Here is a 21,450-nt window from a genome sequence, read left to right on the forward strand (position 1 = left end):
AGAAATGGGAAGGCGTGGGCATTTCAAGGGGCGAAAGGGGGGGGGGGTATGGTTACTTGCAGAGCGCAGCAGGAGCATTCCCATTACTCACCTTCACGGGATCCACACACTGCATATTTACTTCCTCGTCTTGGGTCCCTGTCTAATGGTAACAGTGCCACACTTTGAGGACCAGGACCAGGAAGTGAATATGCAGCGCATGTGGAACCTGGCAAGCAGGTGCAGTGTTGGACTGGGAGCTGGTAAAGCTGAGGAAATCCTCCTGCTGGCCAAGCAGCAACAACCCTGTGTTATCTCTCCCAATAGAAACCTGCAGCAAGTCTTCACTGTGAGCAGCTACACCTGATTACTGCTGCTTGGCCAGCACGTGGATTTCTCCAGCTTTCCCACCTCCCATTCCAACACTGAGCAGGTGGGTGTTATTGTAACAGTTGAGTCTACATATCTTCCCATTGCGCTCTGCAAGTTTCTGGTTACCTATGGGGGGGGGGGGGGGGTTCTCTATGGCTCCCTAACAGGGAGGGGAGGCAATTCTCTGGCTACCTAAAGGGGGTCTCACTGGCTACCTAAAGGGGGTCTACCTGGCTACCTGAACGGAAAAGTTCAATGGCTCCTTACAGGGGAGGGGGGGTTGTCTCCCTGGCTACTTAAAGGGTGTCTTACTGGCTCCCTACATGTAGTCTCCCTGGCATCCTAAATAGGGGTCTCACTGGCTCCCTGCAAGAGGGGGGGGAAGCTCTCTGGCTCCCTAAAGGAAGGGGACTCTGGCTATCTAAAGGGGGACTCTCTGGCTCCCTATAGGGTGGGGATCTCTGGCTACCTACACAGGAGTGCTATCTGACTACCTAAACTGGTGAGGCATCTTATACTAAGGAGGCTGCATCTGGATGCTTAATACTGGGGAGGCTCTCATGACTACAGATGGCTTGAACCTCCGATTTTGGGTTCGGAACCTCGAACGCGAACTTCCGCAAAAGTTCGTGTTCGCGCGAACCATGGAACCAATGGGCAGGCGAACTGAAAAATACAAACACTGTTTCTGACCACAAAAGTGATGGAAAAGATGTTTCAAGGGGTCTAACACCTGGAGGGGGTCAGTGACTACAAGAGGAAACATTTTTTTTTTTTTAAAAGACCTTAAAGTTTTTGAGAAAATGGATTTTAAAATTCTCCTTCTGACCGTGGGAAAATTAAATGCCTGCCGACTTTAGTGGTTAATAGCAAAGTCCCCTTTCATATTAGAAACACCAAATTTGCAGGGTATGTAGAGGGGGAAAGTGACTACAAGAGAAATTTTTTTTTTCAAAAAGACCTTATAGTTTTTGAGAAAATGGTTTTTAAAATTCTCCTTCTGACCGTGGGAAATATAAACGCCCACCGACTTTAGCGGTTAATAGCAAGAAGAATTTTAAAATCAGAAGGATAATTTTAAAATCCATTTTCTCAAAAACTATAAGGTCTTTTTAAAAAATGTTTTTCCTCCTATACCCACTGTCCCTATTTCCATACCCTGCAAATTTGGTGTTTATAGCATGTAATGGGGCTTAGCTATTAACCGTTAAAGTCGGCCCTATTAAAGTCTATGGGAACATGCGAACACAAATTTGCGTTTCGTGGTGAGCACGAACCACAGATTCATGCGAACAAGTTCGCCGGTGAACCGTTCGGGCCATCTCTACTTGTGGCTACCTAAACTGAATCCAATAACCTAATATTGGGGGCTCCTGTAGCTACTTATGCTAGGGGGCTTCATCTAGTGGCTAATTAATACTGGGGACCATCTCTGGCTAGCTATACTGGGGGCTATCTGATACTGGGGAGCACCTCTGGCTAACACATTGCAATAGTGTGCCCAAATCTATGCAATTTTTAGACCCTCGCCCTGGGAGCTCTATATCCTAGAAACTGTCTTGGGTTAAAGCTTAGTGTGTGGTCTGTAGTAGGGATAATGGTTAATGTTAGCTTTAACACCAGTTATCAGGTAGAGAACTAGATATGCCATATAATAATAAGTAACAGAAGTGAAGTGCTTAAATGTTACCTTTTTTTGTGAGGCGTCGGCAACTAAAAATCCTGCCCTATAAAGGTGACCACAGGACCCAAAGCAAAAATGCACAAAAATAAGCTAGCACTGAGGACTCACAATCTACAGGTACCCAGTGTGCTGAGGTTTATGTTAGTGTCAGCAAAAAGACATACCCAAGGGTGGATGAAATGCAAATTTGCAGTCAGATGCCCATTTGTGTCTATGGTCATTTTAACCAATCAAATTGATATGATTTCCCATCCATATGCTACCTTTCATGCTATCAAGATTTCCATATTTGTTCTTAAAGTATAATACTTATTGATTGGAGACCTGGGTTCGAATCTTGGCTCTGCCTGTTCAGTAAGCCAGCACCTATTCAGTAAGGAGTTCTTTGGGCGAAACTCCCTAACACTGCTACTGCTTACTGAGTGCGCTCTAGTGGCTGCCTCACAAGTGCTTTGAGTCGAACAGGAGAAAAGCGCTATACAAAAAAAAAGGAATTATCCCGGCCTTATGTTTTAGTGTTTGAGGATTTTGTTGACTTTATTGGCCTGATTTTGTAGATGCTGGATGACCTGGAAAGAGAGTGCCTCTCCATTTTGGTGACTGCTCACATTGTTGAACACAATTTCCCTAGAATAACCTACTTATGGTATTTGTATCCAATCCTGATTATGATCACTTGGAGAAACAAGCTTTTTAAACCACTTTCTACAGTCCTCGTTCTCTTTGTTTTCATGCCGTTATAAAACTTATCGTTGCCTTCATTTCTTTTGGCAGAATGTAAAGCCACTGCTATGTTTTTTAAAGGAAGCAACTGTTTGTTGTCTGCTCTGTGGGGCTTCTGAAGAGCAGCAAAATAATAACTGAAAGAAAACTGTGAATTCACTGTACCAAGGCACAGCTACAAAGTGACAGTAGCTTGCCATTTCACAATGTTTTACATTCCCGTCTAGCTTCTATTCATTGGCATCCTTTCAATAGCAGATTTTTTTCCCAGGGCTTGATTTGTTTCACTGACAGCTATAGGAAGCTTATATTTGACCCTCGATAGGCACAAGGAAGAGAGCTGCCAAATATCAAAGTCTTTCACATATCATTTATAGTGCTGGCTAAATTCGATTGTCTAATTTTCAGCTTTAACTGGACATTAAAAACACTGCTGCAATCTTGAACCATTACCAAAGAGGTCTGAAATATTTTGAAGTTTAGAGACTGATATTTTAGAAGAAGTTCTGGAGGTGTGGGTGCAGGAAGTGAGAGTTCTTGAGTGGAACGGAGCTGTCTCTCTGTTTCATTGAAAGCCCTTATGTAGGATTTGGGGCAGATTGGACACCATCCTTGGATGTATATGGGCAGTCAAGTCATGGATTGGCTGTATCTTTTACACATTATCAAGATTCCGGATCTCTGGACATGCCAAGTAAAATCAATTCAGTCAAAGAATGTATACCTCTGCTGGGCTAATAGGAACTATGTCTGTATCTGTGTAGTGTGGTCATACATGAGACTGTGCTCTGACCTTATAGTTCGGCACCCATGTGTATATAAGTGCTCCATTCACGCTGCTTTAATTGCAATTCTGATTTTTATAAATAAATTAACATATGTACAATATGAACATATCCTGGGAATAAACTGTATACTTAGCCCAACATTAATGATATAAAATTCCAGAGAAAACATAAAAAAGGAGCATAAAAAAGGCAGAATATTTTGAGTTTAGTGTCAAGCATCACTGATATTTTCAGAACTTACAAATATTAGAGGTTGCAATGGTTAATTTCCATAATTGTATTGCATATGATGACTGCAGATTGTATACAGCAGGTCACCATTAAGCTTGGAAATATCAAGTGATTGTTTGGTAATCTAGTAAATAATAGAGTGTGAAGTTCCATAAGAGTCATGGGATGTGTAGGAGCACGACATAAAGTGAGAGTTCTAGACAGACAAAGAGCACATGTTCTCATGTTTAGGAAGATTTCCTGCTCTGTTGTGTTGTGACACAAGAACCTTTCCATGGCCCTGCAATAAGTTTGTGTTTATGGAATAGTCTGGAAGAGGCCCACTAAACGCATGAGAAGTCTGTGGATTTAGTGGTAGCGCTCTACTCTTAATATCACTGAAACATTAACACTGCTGAATATTAACACTAGCACTACTGATACACAGAAACCTCAAGTTTAATGATGCAGAAAATCCAGGGCTATTAGCCTCCAATTTATAGTCTCATCTAGTGCTACGTATAACCCCGTAAGTTGCAAGGTGGACTTTGCCTCTGATGTATAACAATCTCATTATAATGTCTCTCTTTAATAAGCAAAGAACACATATGCCACTTAGTAACATTTTACTTCTGAAGATACTTTGCATTTTTGTGAAACAACGGCAGTCTAACCGTGTGACCCTCTGTGAGTTGTGGGGATTTGATGTCTGATGTATGGCTGGAATAGATTTGTGTAGGGGGATATTATACTGAGATGAACCTTCCTCTGGATTCCTTCATGCTAGTGTTATGAAAGGGGGTCTTATGATAAGGACCATCATGGAAGCAATAGCTTTTAGACTACAGAATTTATAAGTGTGTCTATATAGCGGAATGACTCTAAAGTGAGTTAATACAAACCAAAAATTGTTCATTTTGTCCACAAGTCCTGATTTTACTGGCAGTGCAGTTCTATGAGCTGGTTTTATGTTATTGCAGTATACTGCCACTGTCTTATGCTGAATGGCATGACTGTTCTGTACAGCTATATCCCTGCATTCCCTGCTGTGCCACCTGGACTACAGTAAAGGGCTGCTTCATGATGGGATGACAGTTTATTTGCTTTTAGTTTTAAGCCACATTAACTTGTCACATCTTGTCACACTGAACATGAAATAGTTCTTTTTTTAACGAGTTTTCATTTTTGGATATCTGGGCTGTAGCCTTGGTCAGCAAAATGTTTTCATTTTCCAGCTGAAAACATTCATATCGGGAACAGATTTGGGAGATTGAGAAACAATAAAATGTCATCCTTGCACAAAACTGACACTGATATGAAATGGATGTATCAATTTCTATTTATTTATTTTACCTGTTTATCTTGTGTTGCAGAACTTAACGCAGAACAATTGGTTTTTTTAACTTAACAGCGTAAAGTCCCTACCATGTTCTGTTAGGCAGTTCTCAGTGGAAGCCAGTTAAGCTTACAGTATGGGCCATGTAAGTAGCTTCAACTAGTCCCTTGGATAACTTTCTAAGTCTTTGCTACTAATGTTGTCAGATGCAACAACCATGGCACACTAGAGCAACTTGTTGCTGCAGCTGTAATGTTGTGCTGTGGCTGGATAGTGGCCTCTGCCTCTGACATAGGAGACCAGGGCTCAAATCTCAGCTCTTCCTATTTCAGTGAGCCAGCACCGATTCAGTAAGGAGTTCTTGGGCGAGATTCTCTAACACTGCTACTGAATATTGAATGCGCTGTGGTGGCTGCCTCTCAATCTCTTTGAGTCTAGTAGGAGAAAAGTGCTATACAAACATGGGATTAATAATGTGCCACAATTACCAGCAGCTGCACTGGATAACATTAGTAGTAACTACCTAATAAATAGTTGCAGATAAAAGTCAATGGTCCTGATCCAATTCACTTTTTCTCCGAAGTTTTCTCCTAGGGGTTAATTATTTATGTTTTGCTTAAAATAACTTTTCAGCACTCTGCGAATAAACAAATTCCAAAAAGTAGATGAAAATGTACTCTCAAAATTATTTGGAGTATTTTCTTGCATGCTGGTGGCTTAAAATACCTTTTATTGATAAGATGTGAAAATATCGTCTAGGAGAAAACTTAGGTGAAAAAGTGAATTGGATCAGGCCCAACATCTCTTATATGACACGAGCATATGTAGTTTACCTTAACCCATTCGCGTTCCGTCGTTTTCACTTGAGAAATGTTCACCTCCCATTCATTAGCCTATAACTTTATCACTACTTATTACAATGAACTGATCTATATCTTCTTTTTTCCGCCACCAATTAAGCTTTCTTTGGGGGGTACATTTTGCTAAGAGCCACTTTACTGTTAATGTATTTTAACAGGAAGAATAAGAAAAAAACTGAAAAAAAATCATTATTTCTCAGTTTTCAGCCATTATAGTTTTAAAATAATACATGCCTCCATAATTAAAACTCACATATTGTATTTGCCCATATGTCCCGGTTATTACACCGTTAAAATTATATCTCTATCACAATGTATGGCGACAATATTTTATTTGGAAATAAAGGTGCATTTTTTCCGTTTTGCATCTATCACTATTTACAAGTTTAAAATATATAGAAGTATTTCATCTTTACATTGATATTTAAAAAGTTTAGACCCTTATGTAAATATTTACATTTTTTTTTTATTGTAATGTTGTTTTTTTTTATATTAAACATTTTATTTGGGTAGTTTTGGGAGGGTGAGATGTAAACATGTGATTTATAATGTAAATGTGTGTTTGAATTTAATTTTTTTACTTTTAGTTGTAATTTTACTTTTTGGCCACAAGATGGCGGCCATGAGGTTGTTTACATGACGTCACTCTAAGCGTAACACATGCTTAGACCGAAGTATGGGGTACGTTACAGCCAGAAAAAGCGAAGCTTCCGAGAGAAGCTGTCGCTTTTTCAGCGGGGGAGAGGAATCAGTGATCGGGCACCATAGCCCGATACACTGAATGCCTGGCTAACGAACCGCGGGCCGGGAGCACGCGTGCATGCGCGCGATAGGCCGCGGTAGCGCGCATGGTTCCTGGACGTAGTTTCTACGTCCAGGAACCAAAATAGGTTATGTTTAGCAGGACCAAGGAGAAAAATACTTGAGATTATGGGATGGATTTGTATGGTTTAGATTTGCTGCTCGTGCTCAAGAGCTAAAGCAGGAAGTGTCTGCAGAACATTGAAGGTGCCCATAATAAAATCTTGATTGTACAACCTTACCAAATCTGTGTAGTAGACAGGGACGGATCTGGGCAGTCAGGTCTCTTGCCCCAGGCGCAGTTTGTTGAATACTTAAAAAGGCGGCAAAATGTATGGCAGTTTAGGTGCCAAAACCTGACCCTTGGGCACAAAAACCTGACCTTTCCCCAGGCGCAACTTGGTCTAGATCCGTCCCTGGTAGTAGAAATGTAAACTGAGTGAATATACTTATAGCGGATACTTTATGTAATTCTTAGATAGAAGTGGTAAGATTGTACAATCAAGATTGTATCATCAGTGAGCACCTACAGAGACCTGGATTCCTAAACTAAGCAGGATTGGGACTGTACATTCACATGTTTATCTCATCATGTTACACGCCATTTCAGAGTGTACAATTTATGGACTGAATGATGTGTAAATATGTACGCTTTTGTTAGGAAAGAGCAGAACAGCCTACACATTCTATACAACAGCTGGATACTGAAGAAAGACATGTTACACTGTCATAATCAATGTCAGATTGCTGACTTGAATCCATGCTTTGTGTATATAATTCACAGGACAAAGGTTTTGCTCTGATTATCCACTTTAAGCTTCCTCGTTATCAGCATCTGAGAGACTGAGGAAAAGTTTCTTACCTGAAGGATGTATGCTGCCAGTTCAAAAACCACCTCGCTGTCAACATCTATCAATTCCTGCAGAATGCAAAGAGAAAAAGATGTTGTGAGTCTGCAGAGAACTAGCTGCTCCGAGCAGTAGAAAGTAGCGTGCAGCAGAGCTCCACTCCTCCTGTGGCTGCACTTCAAAGACTTCTATTACTTTGTGACATGGAATGCTACTCTGCTTAGATCCACTAAATCAGAGAGGGGGTTACAATAAACTTTACTTTTCAGCACGGAATCTGCCAGCCAGAACATCCCAATGATTAACATTTATATATTCACAGACTAAAGGAAAGCGTTACAGCGTCCAGCACAAAGTAAAGGAAGGATCAACAGAGTAAAAAGAATAAGCCAAACTTTTTTCAACATCCTAAACACATATACTGTACAGAGACAGCCTGATATATTACACAGCAATACAGCAGCTGGAATTTGGGTTATATGTTTCTTTCAGATATACTATGTTAATAAGCCTTCAGACAGCTATAAATTACACATTGATAGATCAGTAGAGTATCATCAGTTTGGGCAATAGAAGAAGGTCAGCCTACTCCATAGCTCTCAGACTTTTGTGGTTGGCACACCATGAGGTCAGTCAGGTGCTTACATACCCACCTATAGTTATATACATGAAGCACCTTCTCATACTGGAAAATTACGGTATATATATTTTTATTAGCATTTCCAAATTCTAAACAAATAGGCAAGCTCAAAGGAATCTACTTACCACCACAGCAACACAGTGATCAGCACACAATAGGAGATTCAAAGAGATTACAGTTTAATCAACAAACTATCTCTACCAAAATGGACCGTTTTCAAGGCACAAAGAAAAAGTGTATCAAGTGTATCAGTGTAAACATATATTCATTATATAAAATTAGCGTTGTATACGTTTGCATTCATACACTTGATACACTGTTTCTTTGTGCCTTGAAAACAGGGACCCTTTGTAAACCCAAAACAATTGTCAGGAGTCAGGACTAACAGTTTGCTCATTAAACTGTAATCTCTTTGAATTGTCTATTTGTGTACTGACCACGGTGTTTGTACTACTGAGTAATTGCCAAATGCTCCTGGCATTCTTCACCACCTATATAGGATTAGATGCAGTATCTAGTTGTGGATAGGCACACCTTGCCGTGGATGTTGGGTGCTCAGCCTTGATGCAGAAGCAACATCGATCCAATAACAGCAATCCTAGTTCGGCTGGCACACCAGTAATAATAATCAAGCAGTTTTATTGTATGCACAACATGACAATTGTTTCGGGGCCACGGCATGTCTGCACTTTATCTGATAAAGGGGACCCGCCGTGGCCCCGAAACAATTGTCATGTTGTGCATACAATAAAACTGCTTGATTATTATTACTGGTGTGCCAGCCGAACTAGGATTGCTATATAGGATTAGAGGTATGCGATTCTTCAGTGACTAGTATCCACCATAAAATTACAGTCCCATCCCTTATACAGGATCCTGCTATATACAAAACAAGAAGTGCTCAAGAAGCCTATGCCAGTTAAAAATAATAGCGAAGTATATCGGTATATTGTTTGTCACTTTTGAATGGATTTATCTTTCCTGAAAGATTCCAAAGGCACGGGCAACACAAAGGAGAGTAGTGGCCATTTAAGGTCATTCAGCAAGTTACCCTAGTATGGGTGTGTATAGTATGTCGTAGTCTGCTACCATAGCAATAGCCTAGGATCAGTTCCTTGGGGAAGATAAGTAGTAGCAGTAGGGTGTTGTACCGTGTTAGCCATCAGTAAAAGCAAGAAATTTTGAATCAGGATGATACCATTAACTGGCTACCGTAAAAGAATAAGAATAAGCTTTCAGTGTGCAGCCTTCGTCAGACTTCAATCCTGTTTGCTTACAAGATGTTAGAACATCGATAGACAATAACTCACCAGTAGGTAACCAGTAGGTCTTTAGGATGTGGGAGGAGACTGAAGAAAACCCAAGGAGAACATACAGACTTCACACAGATAGTGTTCAGGAAGAGAACTGAACGTGAGAGACTCGAGTGCTGAGCTGCGGGAGGGTTGGCCACAATGCCACTGTGGTAAATGTGAACGCTATACCTTAGTTGAGAACCGCTATGAAAATTAATCTCCATCTACTCACACCTTATGCAGTCTGTCACCCGAGCTAGAGTGACTCTCTGCAATGTATAATATAGAGTTATGTTTCTCATGAACATTCTTTACTTTAAATCACTAATTACATTCTGCATGAAGAACCAAAGATTCTGACTTGATTATAAGGCGGTGTATTCATACCACAATATGAAAGCAAACATCTGAAGTTTCCTATACTAGCTAAAGACATGTAAAAGACACTTTAACTGAGATGGATATGGAGGCTGCCATATTTATTTCCTTTTAAAGCAAACTAAGCAGCATTTTTTAGCCCCAGGGCATCTCAATAGCACATTAGAAATGCATGCTTACAATGTTGCTCATAGTCACATGGCACATATCAAACTTTTTGGGTGAAATCAGTGCAAGTTATAGGACTTCTGCTCAGCACTCTTACACTACTTGTTTGGGGGTATTATGGTACTTCTTCCCTCTGTCTGTCTGGGTTGCCAGGAAGAATTCCTCTTCTCTTACCTGTTCTCTGTGCCCTTTAATAATTGTAGCACTAAATAACTGGCAAACAAGATGTTTGAAAGCATTGCAAAATAAATTAGCAATCCATGCACAGAATGCATTTGTTTAAAAATAAGCCCCTATGTATTATGCAAAGTTTTGAACAAGTGACATTATTCCAAAAAGTAGCAAATAGTAAAGGATAAAAAAGCCATGATATTTATGGCTGATGCTAAACTGGGCAATACATATAGTGGAATAATTCATTATTAATGCTGAATGATATGTCTACATATGGCCAGACTATCTTGTTCATCTATCTATACAGACAAAGAAAACACACACAGTACTCTAACACTCCATATTCAGGAAGAAGCAAGAGGGGAATCTGTCAAGTATGATGAATTCCCCCTGCTCACATAGCTGTCAGCTGTACTCTATTTGTAGTTCCCAAATGTACCACGCGGAACAGAAACGTTTGTTGGCTGAAGAAAAGGATTTCCGGTGGCTGAACCAGCAAAAGGTATTCCTGGCACAGCAGAAAAATAACCCTTCATATCTAATCTGCTGTGACTGCCAAATGGATTATTTATGTATGCATATAACTAATGAATGGGGAAAACAATGCTATGAACGCTGAGGGACTGCTAATACATTAAACATGCTTGCAAGTTGAGAATAGTTAAAAAAAAAAAAGTTTTAGAGATGCTAGAAAATTATTTAGATAGATATTACTAGCAGACCCGCGGCGTAGCATACGCCGCATAAGAGGGTAGCCGGCAGGAAGGGGGTATTGGGCACAGCGGCGGGTCGGTCCCCCATCTGGGTCGGTCCCCCATCTGCACTCCCCCTCCAGCTTAAGCTCAGCAGCAGCCACCGCGGCTATTACTAAGAGGCAGCGGGCAGGGATGACTCACCTCTTCCGTTCTGAAATCTATTGGAAATCTGTTCCTAGTGTGTGGCACACATCAGATAGATTTTTGGCAGATTGGACTTGACAGGCATCTGCCAGAAATCTATCTGATGGTCGAATCTGCTGCAAATCTATAAGTGTATGGCCACCTTTAGATTTTAGAATTAGAAGTTTAAGCTTAGGTATCAGTAAGTGGTTAATAATAGTAGATGGTGCGTAGATATCAGGAAGGATTTTAACATTGGGTAGAGAGGTGTGGGTTAAGGAGATGGAGGGGTAATAAGTGTTAGGAGGAGAGATAAGGTTTAGGCATCATGAAGAAGTTTTACCGAAAAAGGGGACTGGTTAGGGTTAGGCGACTGAAAGGAAGTAGAACAGAAACATCAAAAACCTTGCCACAGAGCCAAAGCAAGAGCTATTCCTGATACTTTGCTCCCCCACCCAAACCCATGTCATGCAATCCTAAAATACCCCTACAGGGGGGCATAGGTGTTATTTTCTCAATGGAGAAAAGAAAAGCAACAATGAAGTCTAGCATTTAAGGTGGAATATGTTCCAACTGATTAAGCCTATCAAAACTGAATGATAATAAATGATCTGCTTTGCTATATGATGCAAATGAAATACGAATGTATTTCATACAAAATAAAATAAGATATAAAATCTATTTCAGTAAAAAAGACAGCTACATATGTTGAAGGTTTGGTTTAATTGGAATTTCTCACACAGAAGAAATACATTTTCCACCAGTTCTCTCTGTAGGAAACCTGCTTTTCAATACTGCCTAGTCAGTGCATTCAGCCTGAGGCACAGAGCGGTCAGTGAACTCTGAAAACCTAAACTGTGAATGTTGCTGAATGGCAGCCGGTGGGTTCCCATGGAAAGCTGCAGGGACCAGCTAATGACATTCATTTGCCTCTCCCCTCCCAGAACCCTTTCTCCTTCTCTCTCAACAGGTTTGCAAGCCATGGAGGCCGCTTCCCAGAGAGAGACAATCAAAGCTCTGTTCTTTCATAGTTCTGATTTAATTAACAACCTCTTGAGGTATTAGAAGCCCCTTATTTAAAACTCCCACAGTCAGAGCTGCACCTTCCCATCAAGGTCACTGACACTGGTAACCAGGGGAATCTCTGTGGCATTGTGTGACAGTGCTTCATTTTTTGATCAAAAAGAGGCCACAATTTTATGTATGGGAAAGTATATGGCCAGGGAAGGTCATCCCTTAGCTTGCTTGCTGCAATATGCTTTATTACACATTACAGTGGACTATGGATAATTAAAGTGTATGTAAATATATTTTTAATCATTATGGTGCAGACATACAAGTGCCACAAACAAGATAGGCCTGTTGATCATATAGTATAATCTACTTGCCAGAGGCATGCCTGTGGGTCAGCAGGGTCCAAATGTGTGCTGGGCTCAACTTTGCTGAACAGGGAAAGGGGGTGGAGCTATGACCTGCCACTGAAGTCACAGCAATAAACATAATCAGGTATGGTTTCAACCTAATCCTCTCATCCTAAATAGTAGTCAGTCAGTGGTTATGTGCTATTGTCATGGGCAATAATGAGAAAAGCCTGTTCTGGCTATTTTTTTGGACAGATAGAAAAGCCATACCAAGTTATAACATCCATGTCACATACGTGTAAGCCAGTCTACCTGACTATGAGTGTAAAGAAAACTCAGCGGAATGATTTATCAAGCAATATTGCATGAGATATAGCACTGACCAGCTGAAAATCAAAATGATACATATGTGTCTGATTAGCAATGGATCTGCTATACTTGTGGGTCACTAAGCATCTGCAATGCTGTCCCTGCTGTAGAAGTTTGAAATATTTGCAGTGAAATTGCGCAGGCCCCGACCGCCGCAGTGCATGCCGGCAGATCTAGTCCATTAATGTGACTACATCTCCTGGCTTGTAGATGTAGTTAGATTGATGAACTACACTTCCCAGCATGCACTGCAGTGGCTAGGGCCACTTGATATCACCATAGCCACTTTGGGTACAGACAGGATGGGGGCCTGCATACACATTGTGGGCTAGAAAAGCAGCCCCCCTAAGGTAATTAAATGCTTGCCGTCCCACTAACAGCTGACACCATTTACTAACCTCCCTTAGGGGAAGGTATGTTTGATATATATTTTATTTTAGTTGCTCAGTTTACTTTAAGGCTAGGTTGCTGTGCATTGACAATATACTCCCTTAGCAAATGCAATGAATTATATTGTAATGATATGTTCACATTAGCGCAGCAGTGCGGAATACGTTGTAATGATGGTGAGACATGCTCTGAAGTACCGGACAACATGCACTTTTACAGATGCAGTAAAGTATAGTTTTCATGAACTGTATGCTGCACTGCATGTGTTGCAGCACAATGTCCCAGTGTGAACCTAGCCTAATTTACAGGTTAAATCTCTGCTAATCTCTCCAAAGAGACTATAGTGATGTATATGCATGGCAGACAACAGCTGTACCCCTTACTCTATAAACACTGTTATATACCTCCAACTTCTCTGCTGTAACCGCTGTGATAAACTTTATATACACCATTTTACCTGCTACATACAATGCAGTACATGATATACTTAGCAATCTTACTACACTACATGTGCTGTATGGGATATAATATATCCATCTTAAGGCTCGTACACACATGCAACTTTTCTGCATGACCAATCCGACAACATGACCGACCCCATGACCAAGCAACTTGTATTTTCTGCGCACCAATCAACTGAACGACCAACTCATTTGCATACAGCGCACAGAAGTAGAACGACAGACTGCACGTTATGGCCACATTCAAAACAAGTACAAATCGTTCAAATGACTTGCATACATGTGGCCAACTGCACAATATCAGGCCAACAGTCGTGTGAGTTGATCTGCCTGTTGGATTGTCTAGTCATTTGTCACGAGTTCACATACCCCACTATCGTCCAACAGACCAATCAGTGCAGTGGCGTAGCTAAGGAGCTGTGGGTTCCGATGTAAGTTTTACAATGGGGCCCCCCCAAGCACTCTATACATAACAATTGATACGGCGCACCAAAACCTGCCAATGGCAACTACAGTGTCTGAGGTGCAAGAAGGGGATTACCACTATTCAATGTATCTATAGAAGTTATTATTATGAGCACAGGAGCAATAGAGAGCTAATACTGTAGCTGAGGGAGGGCCCTTCGGGGCCCCTTTGGCTCAAGGGCCCCGATGTGGTCGCAACCTCTGCAACCCCTATTGCTACGCCCCTGAATCAGTGGATGATAGTTGGGCAGAAGTGTTGCATGTGTGCACAAGCCTTAATACATAAAAGAACTCTTCCTTCTCACTACACTTTTACCTTGATGCCTTATATACCGGTACATATTTTGCTCTGTACATTATTCAAACCAACATCTTCCACTTCATACAATACATATTACATAGTCTACTACACTTCTGTATGCTGTATACTCTCTCTCTATATGCTCTATACATACAATTCTCATGTCTTTATATTTTTCTACTTTCAAAAAGATGTTTCCCTATAGCTGTAGAACTGCAGAAAGTTGGGTGATGCTACAAGCCTCAGTTCCAAAATCTTGTAGAACTCCTTTGTACTTTGACTACAAGCTGATCACTGAATATCTCAGGAGCACTGAAGCGACTCATACCTGTTTCCTTTGTGCTGCGTCAATCTGTGTCAATTATTGATGGAATTATTTGAGGAATTCATTGCCAGAAGGTAAAGAACGATAAAACAGTCCCTAGTTTAGAGACTTGTATTATCATTAGCAGAGGCCTCATTAGTGAATTAATAGGTTGGGTTCACTGCAAACATATAATTTAAAAAGTGAAAATATTAACTGTAGGGCGTGTAGCATGAATTAAAGCTAAAGAAAGTAGGATCAGTGCTTTAACAAGAGAGGGACAATGTGCGGCTCTTAATAATATGCCGTATTGACAGCTTTGAGTCAGGAAACTGCTTATCTTTACCAGGCAGCATTTTGTTCTCAGACAATAGTGTTTAGTCAACAGGAATGTCAATCTGTATGGACTGCAGTGGAGTACTCACTTCTTGGCAAGAAAGCGCTCTGGCATATTTAGAATTATTAGAAGCAAGGGCTGGGACTCTGCAGTGACCTTGTCCTCTTTGTGCTAAAAAGTACACACTGGCTCCCCAAGGAATACCCTGCCCTGAATACCCTCCTGTGATAAGTGCTATGCAGAAACTCAGGCAGCTCTTTTCATCTTTCCCTCATTTATATTGCATTGGGGGTCAAAGGAATCTTTAGGAGAACAAATGCAGGAAGATGCCTCATTTTAAAAACACGTTTCATTGAAACATCTATTATTGTACCGGCATATAACCAGAGGAAGAATACTAGCATGCTCTGGAGAATATAGTTTTATTACATTCGTCAAATGTATTTCCTGCCTTTGCACATGCAGCTTAATGAACACAAGAAAGATGTTGAGCTTTTATCTAAACACAAAAAAAGTTTCAAGTACAGTAACCCATAGCAGTCTCAAAGCATCGCTGCTCTGGTTTTAGTACTCAGAAAGCCGGTTGGTTGATATTGGCTAGGGATATAAATAATATGCATATTAGTACTAAACACTTTTATGAACAAAAAAGACAATTTTTATGTTGCTTACAGTAACCAATCAGGTTTCAGCTGTTCTGTCTTCTCACAACTGAGTTTTAGATGTCAACAAAGACAGTATCTTTGGCAGATACTGTAATAAATAATTAGGTGTCTGTCTGAGTGGCTAGGCGTAACTGACATAATCTAGGCTTCATCTCGATGATGTAAGGAGTTATTTACGTCTAACGTGCTTAAACCATTCAACCTCTATGAAATTGCCACACTCTCTTTTTTGTACTATAATCACTCACTACTAAAGGCTCATACACACGTCCAACTTAATGCAGAACCAACTGCACAACATGACCAACCGTACAAGTTGTTTACATGACATGTACGTACACACACGCCAACCAACTAAGCAACCAACTCACTTAAATACTATGTGTGCAAGCTACATGACTAACTGTACAACATGTCTGCATTTAAAAAACCCCAAAGTTGTTCAAAAGACTTGTACACATGTTCCAACCTGCATGATAGTTGGTCAGATTGATCCACCGGTTGGATCTGGCAAACAACCTGTTATCAGTTGGTCATTTGGCTATTTGCCAGCCATACACACACACAACTTATCTGCTAACAGACACATTTGGAAGATCGTTGGTAGATATGTATGAGCCTTAACAAGAACCTTCTAAAGGTTCATGCACACGCTCAACAAAAGTCTTTTAAATGCAGGATTATCAAACAACTTGAAGAAGTTGGACAACTTTTGTCAAGTAAAAGACATGCAAATGATAAGGCATTATCACTAATAAGAGGCGACCAATGACTTATAAGATGCAGCTCATGTCAATCCAACAGTTGGATTGACTTGAGCTGCGTCTTATCAGTCGTTGGTCGCCTCTTATTAGTGATAACGCCTTGTCGTTTGCATGTCTTTTACTTGACAAAAGTTCAAAAAGAAACGAAACCGAGAGCCCAAATATAGTGTAGTATGTACTGAATAGGGGTGAAAATTGAAAGTAAGTAAAGTAATACTCACAAGCCAGGGTTACCCTTTAGGCAACCACTGTAAATGCAGGTGTGGAGATTTAAAGATAATCTGTATTGTTAAAATCGCACAAAAGTTAACAACCAGTGCGTTAGGGGACATCTCCTATTACCCTCTGACACAATTTCGCCGCTCTCCGCCGCATTAAAAGTGGTTAAAAACAGTTTTAAAAAGTTTGTTTGTAAACAAAGAAAATGGCCACCAAAACAGGAAGTAGGTTGATGTACACATAGAAAATACATCCATACACAAGCAGGCTGTATACAGCCTTCCTTTTTAATCTCAAGAGATCACTTGTGTGTTTCTTTCCCCCTGCAGCTATCTTCCACTGAAGTGTCAGGCTGTTTCTTCCTGCAGAGTGCAGACAGCTCTACCTGTATGTAATTCTTCAGTATGTGAAAGCCCAGCCAGCTCAGAGGAGGATTTATCCAGCTTGTAAAAGATAATAGAGCAGAGAGAAGCTGCACTAATCTAAATAACACACAGCAGTGTGCAGAGAGGGGCCTGGAGGGGGGAGATGCATCACAGAACCACAACACTGAAGAACTTGGCAGCCTTCCAGACACAGGCTGACAAGTCTGACAAGAGAGAGATAAGTTGATTTATTACAGAGATGGCGATAGTAGAACGTGCTGCAGTAAGCCAGAGCACATTAGAATAGATTTTGGAACTTGTAGGATGGAAGAAAACCGGATGAAATTTTTGTTACGGAGTCTCTTTAAGACCTGTTCCCACTCAGGATTAAAAAGTCGCTCTCTGTAGATCGGAAAGTAGATGTATATCACCCCTCCACCAGTGGTGGACACAAGTATCGTAAATGATGAACAAAGACGCAAGAGACTAAAGGTTTCAAAATTGCTGTGGAAGCAGCGGTGAACTCACCTCCCCAAAGCAGACACGAAACTGTCAGTTATCAGAAAAACATATATTTATTAACATACTCCAAAAACAGAGCGCTAGGTGTACTTCTGACAGCTGGCTGTTAAATACTAGGGTTGCCGCGATTTACCGGTATTACGGTATATCGCGGTTTTACTAAGCACGGTAATCACGGTAAGCACTTTTAGGAAATACCGGTTTTTGCTGTATTTCCGTATCCCCGCCACCGCTCCGGCATTGTCCTGCTCTCAGTCTGCGTCCGTTACGAAGGCAAGCTCCCAAAGCTAGTTCCTGATTGCGGGAGGCTTGCGACATGAGTGCAGGAGCTGGGTGGTGATACGCGTCCTGTGATGACGCCAACACGACTGGCGCGCACACAGAGATCCATTTGTATCTGCTTGTAGTTTTTTTATTGCGGACTGTACTACAAAGGCAGAGGGGGAGTCACCAGGTCATGCCTGCCAAAATAAATACGGCAAATGAGAAAAGGCTACAGCCCGTTCTCCCTCCTGCTAGATGCACGCAGCCCCCTGCCTCCCACGACTGCAGAGCTGACATAAACACTGATACAGATCAGTGTTCAAAGGAATGTCCAGCTCTCCTCCCCCCATGAAAATGATGAGCACGCCGCCCGCCCGGGAGAAGGAGCGAGAGACACACTGCACGTGGGGAGCTGAAGCTTAATGACACCAGATAAGCAGTGTTGCTGTGGGAGAGGTGCTGTATTTGAATGCAGCCAGTGTGTATATGTATGGCTTGTGTGTGTGAGATGTGTCTGCCTGATGTATGTGTGTGATGTCTGAGTAATGTCTGCCTGATGGATGGATGGATGTTTGCCTGATGGATGCATGTCTGCCTGATGTATATGTTTGTGATGTCTGAGTGATGTCTGCCTAATGTGTAGTGTATGTATGTATGTATGTGTGTGTGTGTGTGTAAGTGATGTCTGCCTGATGCATGTCTCTGTGTGATGTGTGTGTGTTTGTCTGCCTGATGTACGTGTGTTTGTGTGATGTCGTGTCCTCATGCCCACTGCCCCTCCCCCCCTGTTCTACTCTGTCCCCCTACTTTTTAAAGAAATTGTCAGCAGTGGCTTAGCACAGGACTTCACCTAACTCATGTCCGCTCCACCCATTTGCATTTTATTTTTCAGCTCTGGTATCCTGTAAAGGAAACCAGAGACGCAGCATAGTGAAAGTTTTTATACATAACTGCGGCTTCCTCCAGCCCGATCATGCGCACAGATCCCTCCCACGCCGCCATCCTCAGCTTTTTCTATAGCTGGTATTGAGTCCCGTAACTTTGGCCAGTCGCGGCCAGTTTTACACATGCGCAGTGCGCTCCCTCTCTCTCTGGCAGAAAATAGTACTACGCCTGCGTAGTATTATTCTCCGCTGTAGAGAACGCACTGCGCATGCTCAGACTGGCCGCGACTTGGTCAAGTTACGGGACTCAATACCAGCGATAGAAAAGGCTGAGGATGGCGGCGTGGGGGGGATCCGTGCGCATGATCGGGCTGGAGGAAGCCGCAGGTATATACAAAACTTTCACTATGCTTCATCTCTGGTACACTAAGGTGTATAGTAAAGTGTACCACCAGCATTTTTAAAGTGGACCTGAACTCAAAACGTCCTCCTCTTTGCTCAAAAAGATATGCAACAGCAATTTCTTTCTTTGTTACAGCTAATACAAATCCTAAAATAAATCTGCACAGTTTCTACTTCCTGATTCATGGAAGCAGACATATTAACCTACTGTGCTTTCAAATGGCCTTATTATCTGCCCTCTCTGCCATAGGCAGTCATGTGACACGTGGAAAATTAGATTTACTTTTGGTATTGTTGTTGTTTTTTGGACATTTAGAAGAGTAAATATTTCAAGTATGATAGGAGGACCCTAACCATTAAGGGTCTAATAAAGAAGAGTTTGTTCAACTTTGACCTTTTCTCATTTTTATAAGGGTAATTGTAATGAGAATAATTGCGTAATACCGTATACCGTAATACCGTCATACCGCGGTATTTTTTTTGACGGTTATCATACCGTGAATTTTCATACCGTTGCAACCCTATTAAATACTCCATTGTTTTTCTGCCTGAAGAAGCAGGAATATACCTGTGAAACACGTTGCAACCCCCTGTATTTTGGAGTATGTTAATAAATATATGTTTTTGTTGAGTGTGTGTAGTAGCCTTTTCTTGCTTCTTGGTGGTTTAAAATGCATTTTATTGACAATTTTGAAAATATTACTTAGGAGAAAACGCAGGTGAAAAGGTGAAAACTATAAAATTGATTAAAAAAAGACATTGCAGCCAGGGGCAGAACTAGAAATCACTGGGCCTCGATGCAGAAATTTGGACCCCCTGCTCAGGGTCGTTTTGGGGGGCAGGAGGGGTCGCAGCATGATGAGAGAGCATGGCCACTTACATTGGTGGGGAGTGGGGGCACTCCCCCCTCCCTCACCTCGGGCTCTCCCCTCAGCTCGCTCCCCTCCTGCATTAACCACTTCAGGACCACAGTGCTAAACCCCCCTAAAGACCAGGCAATATCTTTCAAAATAGGCCACTGCAGCTTTAAGGCCAAGCTGCAGGGTCGTACAAGACAGCACACTAGTGATTCCCCCCCCCCCCCCCCCCGCTGGTGGGGGGTAGGCCTGTGGTCCTCAAGAGGTTAAAGGCATTTTATTGACAAGTTTGAAAATATCACTAAGGAGAGAAAATGACTTGCATATGGGCCATAAGGTGGTAATTTGTTCTATGTATGAATTATCTCAGATACGTTTGTTTCTGAAAGAAGAACTGTCTGCATTCCCTATGATAATTTCTTAGATTCTCTTTCCCATGTATCCAATGCAGCCTGAAAAATGAAAGAAGCTAACAAATTAATGTACAAGTAACTAAAGTAGGCCTTATTTCAGAACTTCTCATAGCTGATTTTCAAATGTAGAATACCTAAAGCAGCAACCCATGCTATTGCACAGAAAGCATAGGAAAAAAACAAACAAACTACCAAACAACTGTTAAAGAGACACTGAAGCGAAAAAAAATATATGATATAATGAATTGGTTGTGTACTATGAATAATTACTAGAAGATTAGCAGCAAAGAAAATATTCTCATACTTTTATTTTCAGGTACTGTATATAGTGTTTTTTCTAACATTGCATCATTCTCTAATATGTGCAGATTACACAACACTCAGCATTCAAAATGATTCTTTCAGAGCAGTCTGTGAAGTAATGACCTCTCCTCTAGCAGAGAAAAAGTAAACAGTTCACTTACAGTTGAGATAATAAAAGTCAGATAACAGCCCTCTCCACGACTAACTTAGTCGGAGAGCTTAATGGCTTGTTTGCATAGAGATAACAACTGGAGTTTCTCAACTCTTCCTGTACTGGAAACAATTAGACTGATGTATCTGATCTTAATGTTTTATTTCTTAGCTGTACTACACATACAAATCATAATATCATAATTTTTTTTTCGCTTCAGTGTCTCTTTAAATGCAAATGTATTCAATATTTATTAAAGGCAAACATTGCCTATCAAAATATTTATTATTAGTGATCTCATCATAAACACGTACATACAGTATTTACATGTGTCTTTCCTATTCCTGCACTTTAGGGTTATCACTCCATTTATGTGCATGTTTATGATGAAAGCACTAATAATAATTAATATTTTGATAGGCAATGTTTGTCTTTAATAAATATAGAATATTTTTTTTACTCAACAGTCGTTTGGTAGTTTTTGTTATTTCCAAATGTCTTGACTTGTTTAATGTGGCT

At 41.0% G+C, this 21,450-nt stretch overlaps 1 protein-coding gene across 7 annotated transcripts in view; it reads right to left on the reverse strand.

The window, feature by feature from the left end:
* FRMD4A (FERM domain containing 4A) overlaps window positions 1-21,450 on the reverse strand; it is a 527,110-nt gene that overhangs the window by 131,552 nt on the left and 374,108 nt on the right. For all 7 annotated transcript variants that reach the window (XM_068276150.1, XM_068276149.1, XM_068276145.1 and 4 more), the window contains exon 6: window positions 7,616-7,672. In XM_068276150.1, the coding sequence (XP_068132251.1) occupies window positions 7,616-7,672 (57 nt within the window). The remainder of the gene's footprint in view (window positions 1-7,615; window positions 7,673-21,450) is intronic.

This window comes from Hyperolius riggenbachi, chromosome 3, assembly GCF_040937935.1.
Source record: "Hyperolius riggenbachi isolate aHypRig1 chromosome 3, aHypRig1.pri, whole genome shotgun sequence".
Lineage (NCBI taxonomy): Eukaryota > Metazoa > Chordata > Amphibia > Anura > Hyperoliidae > Hyperolius > Hyperolius riggenbachi.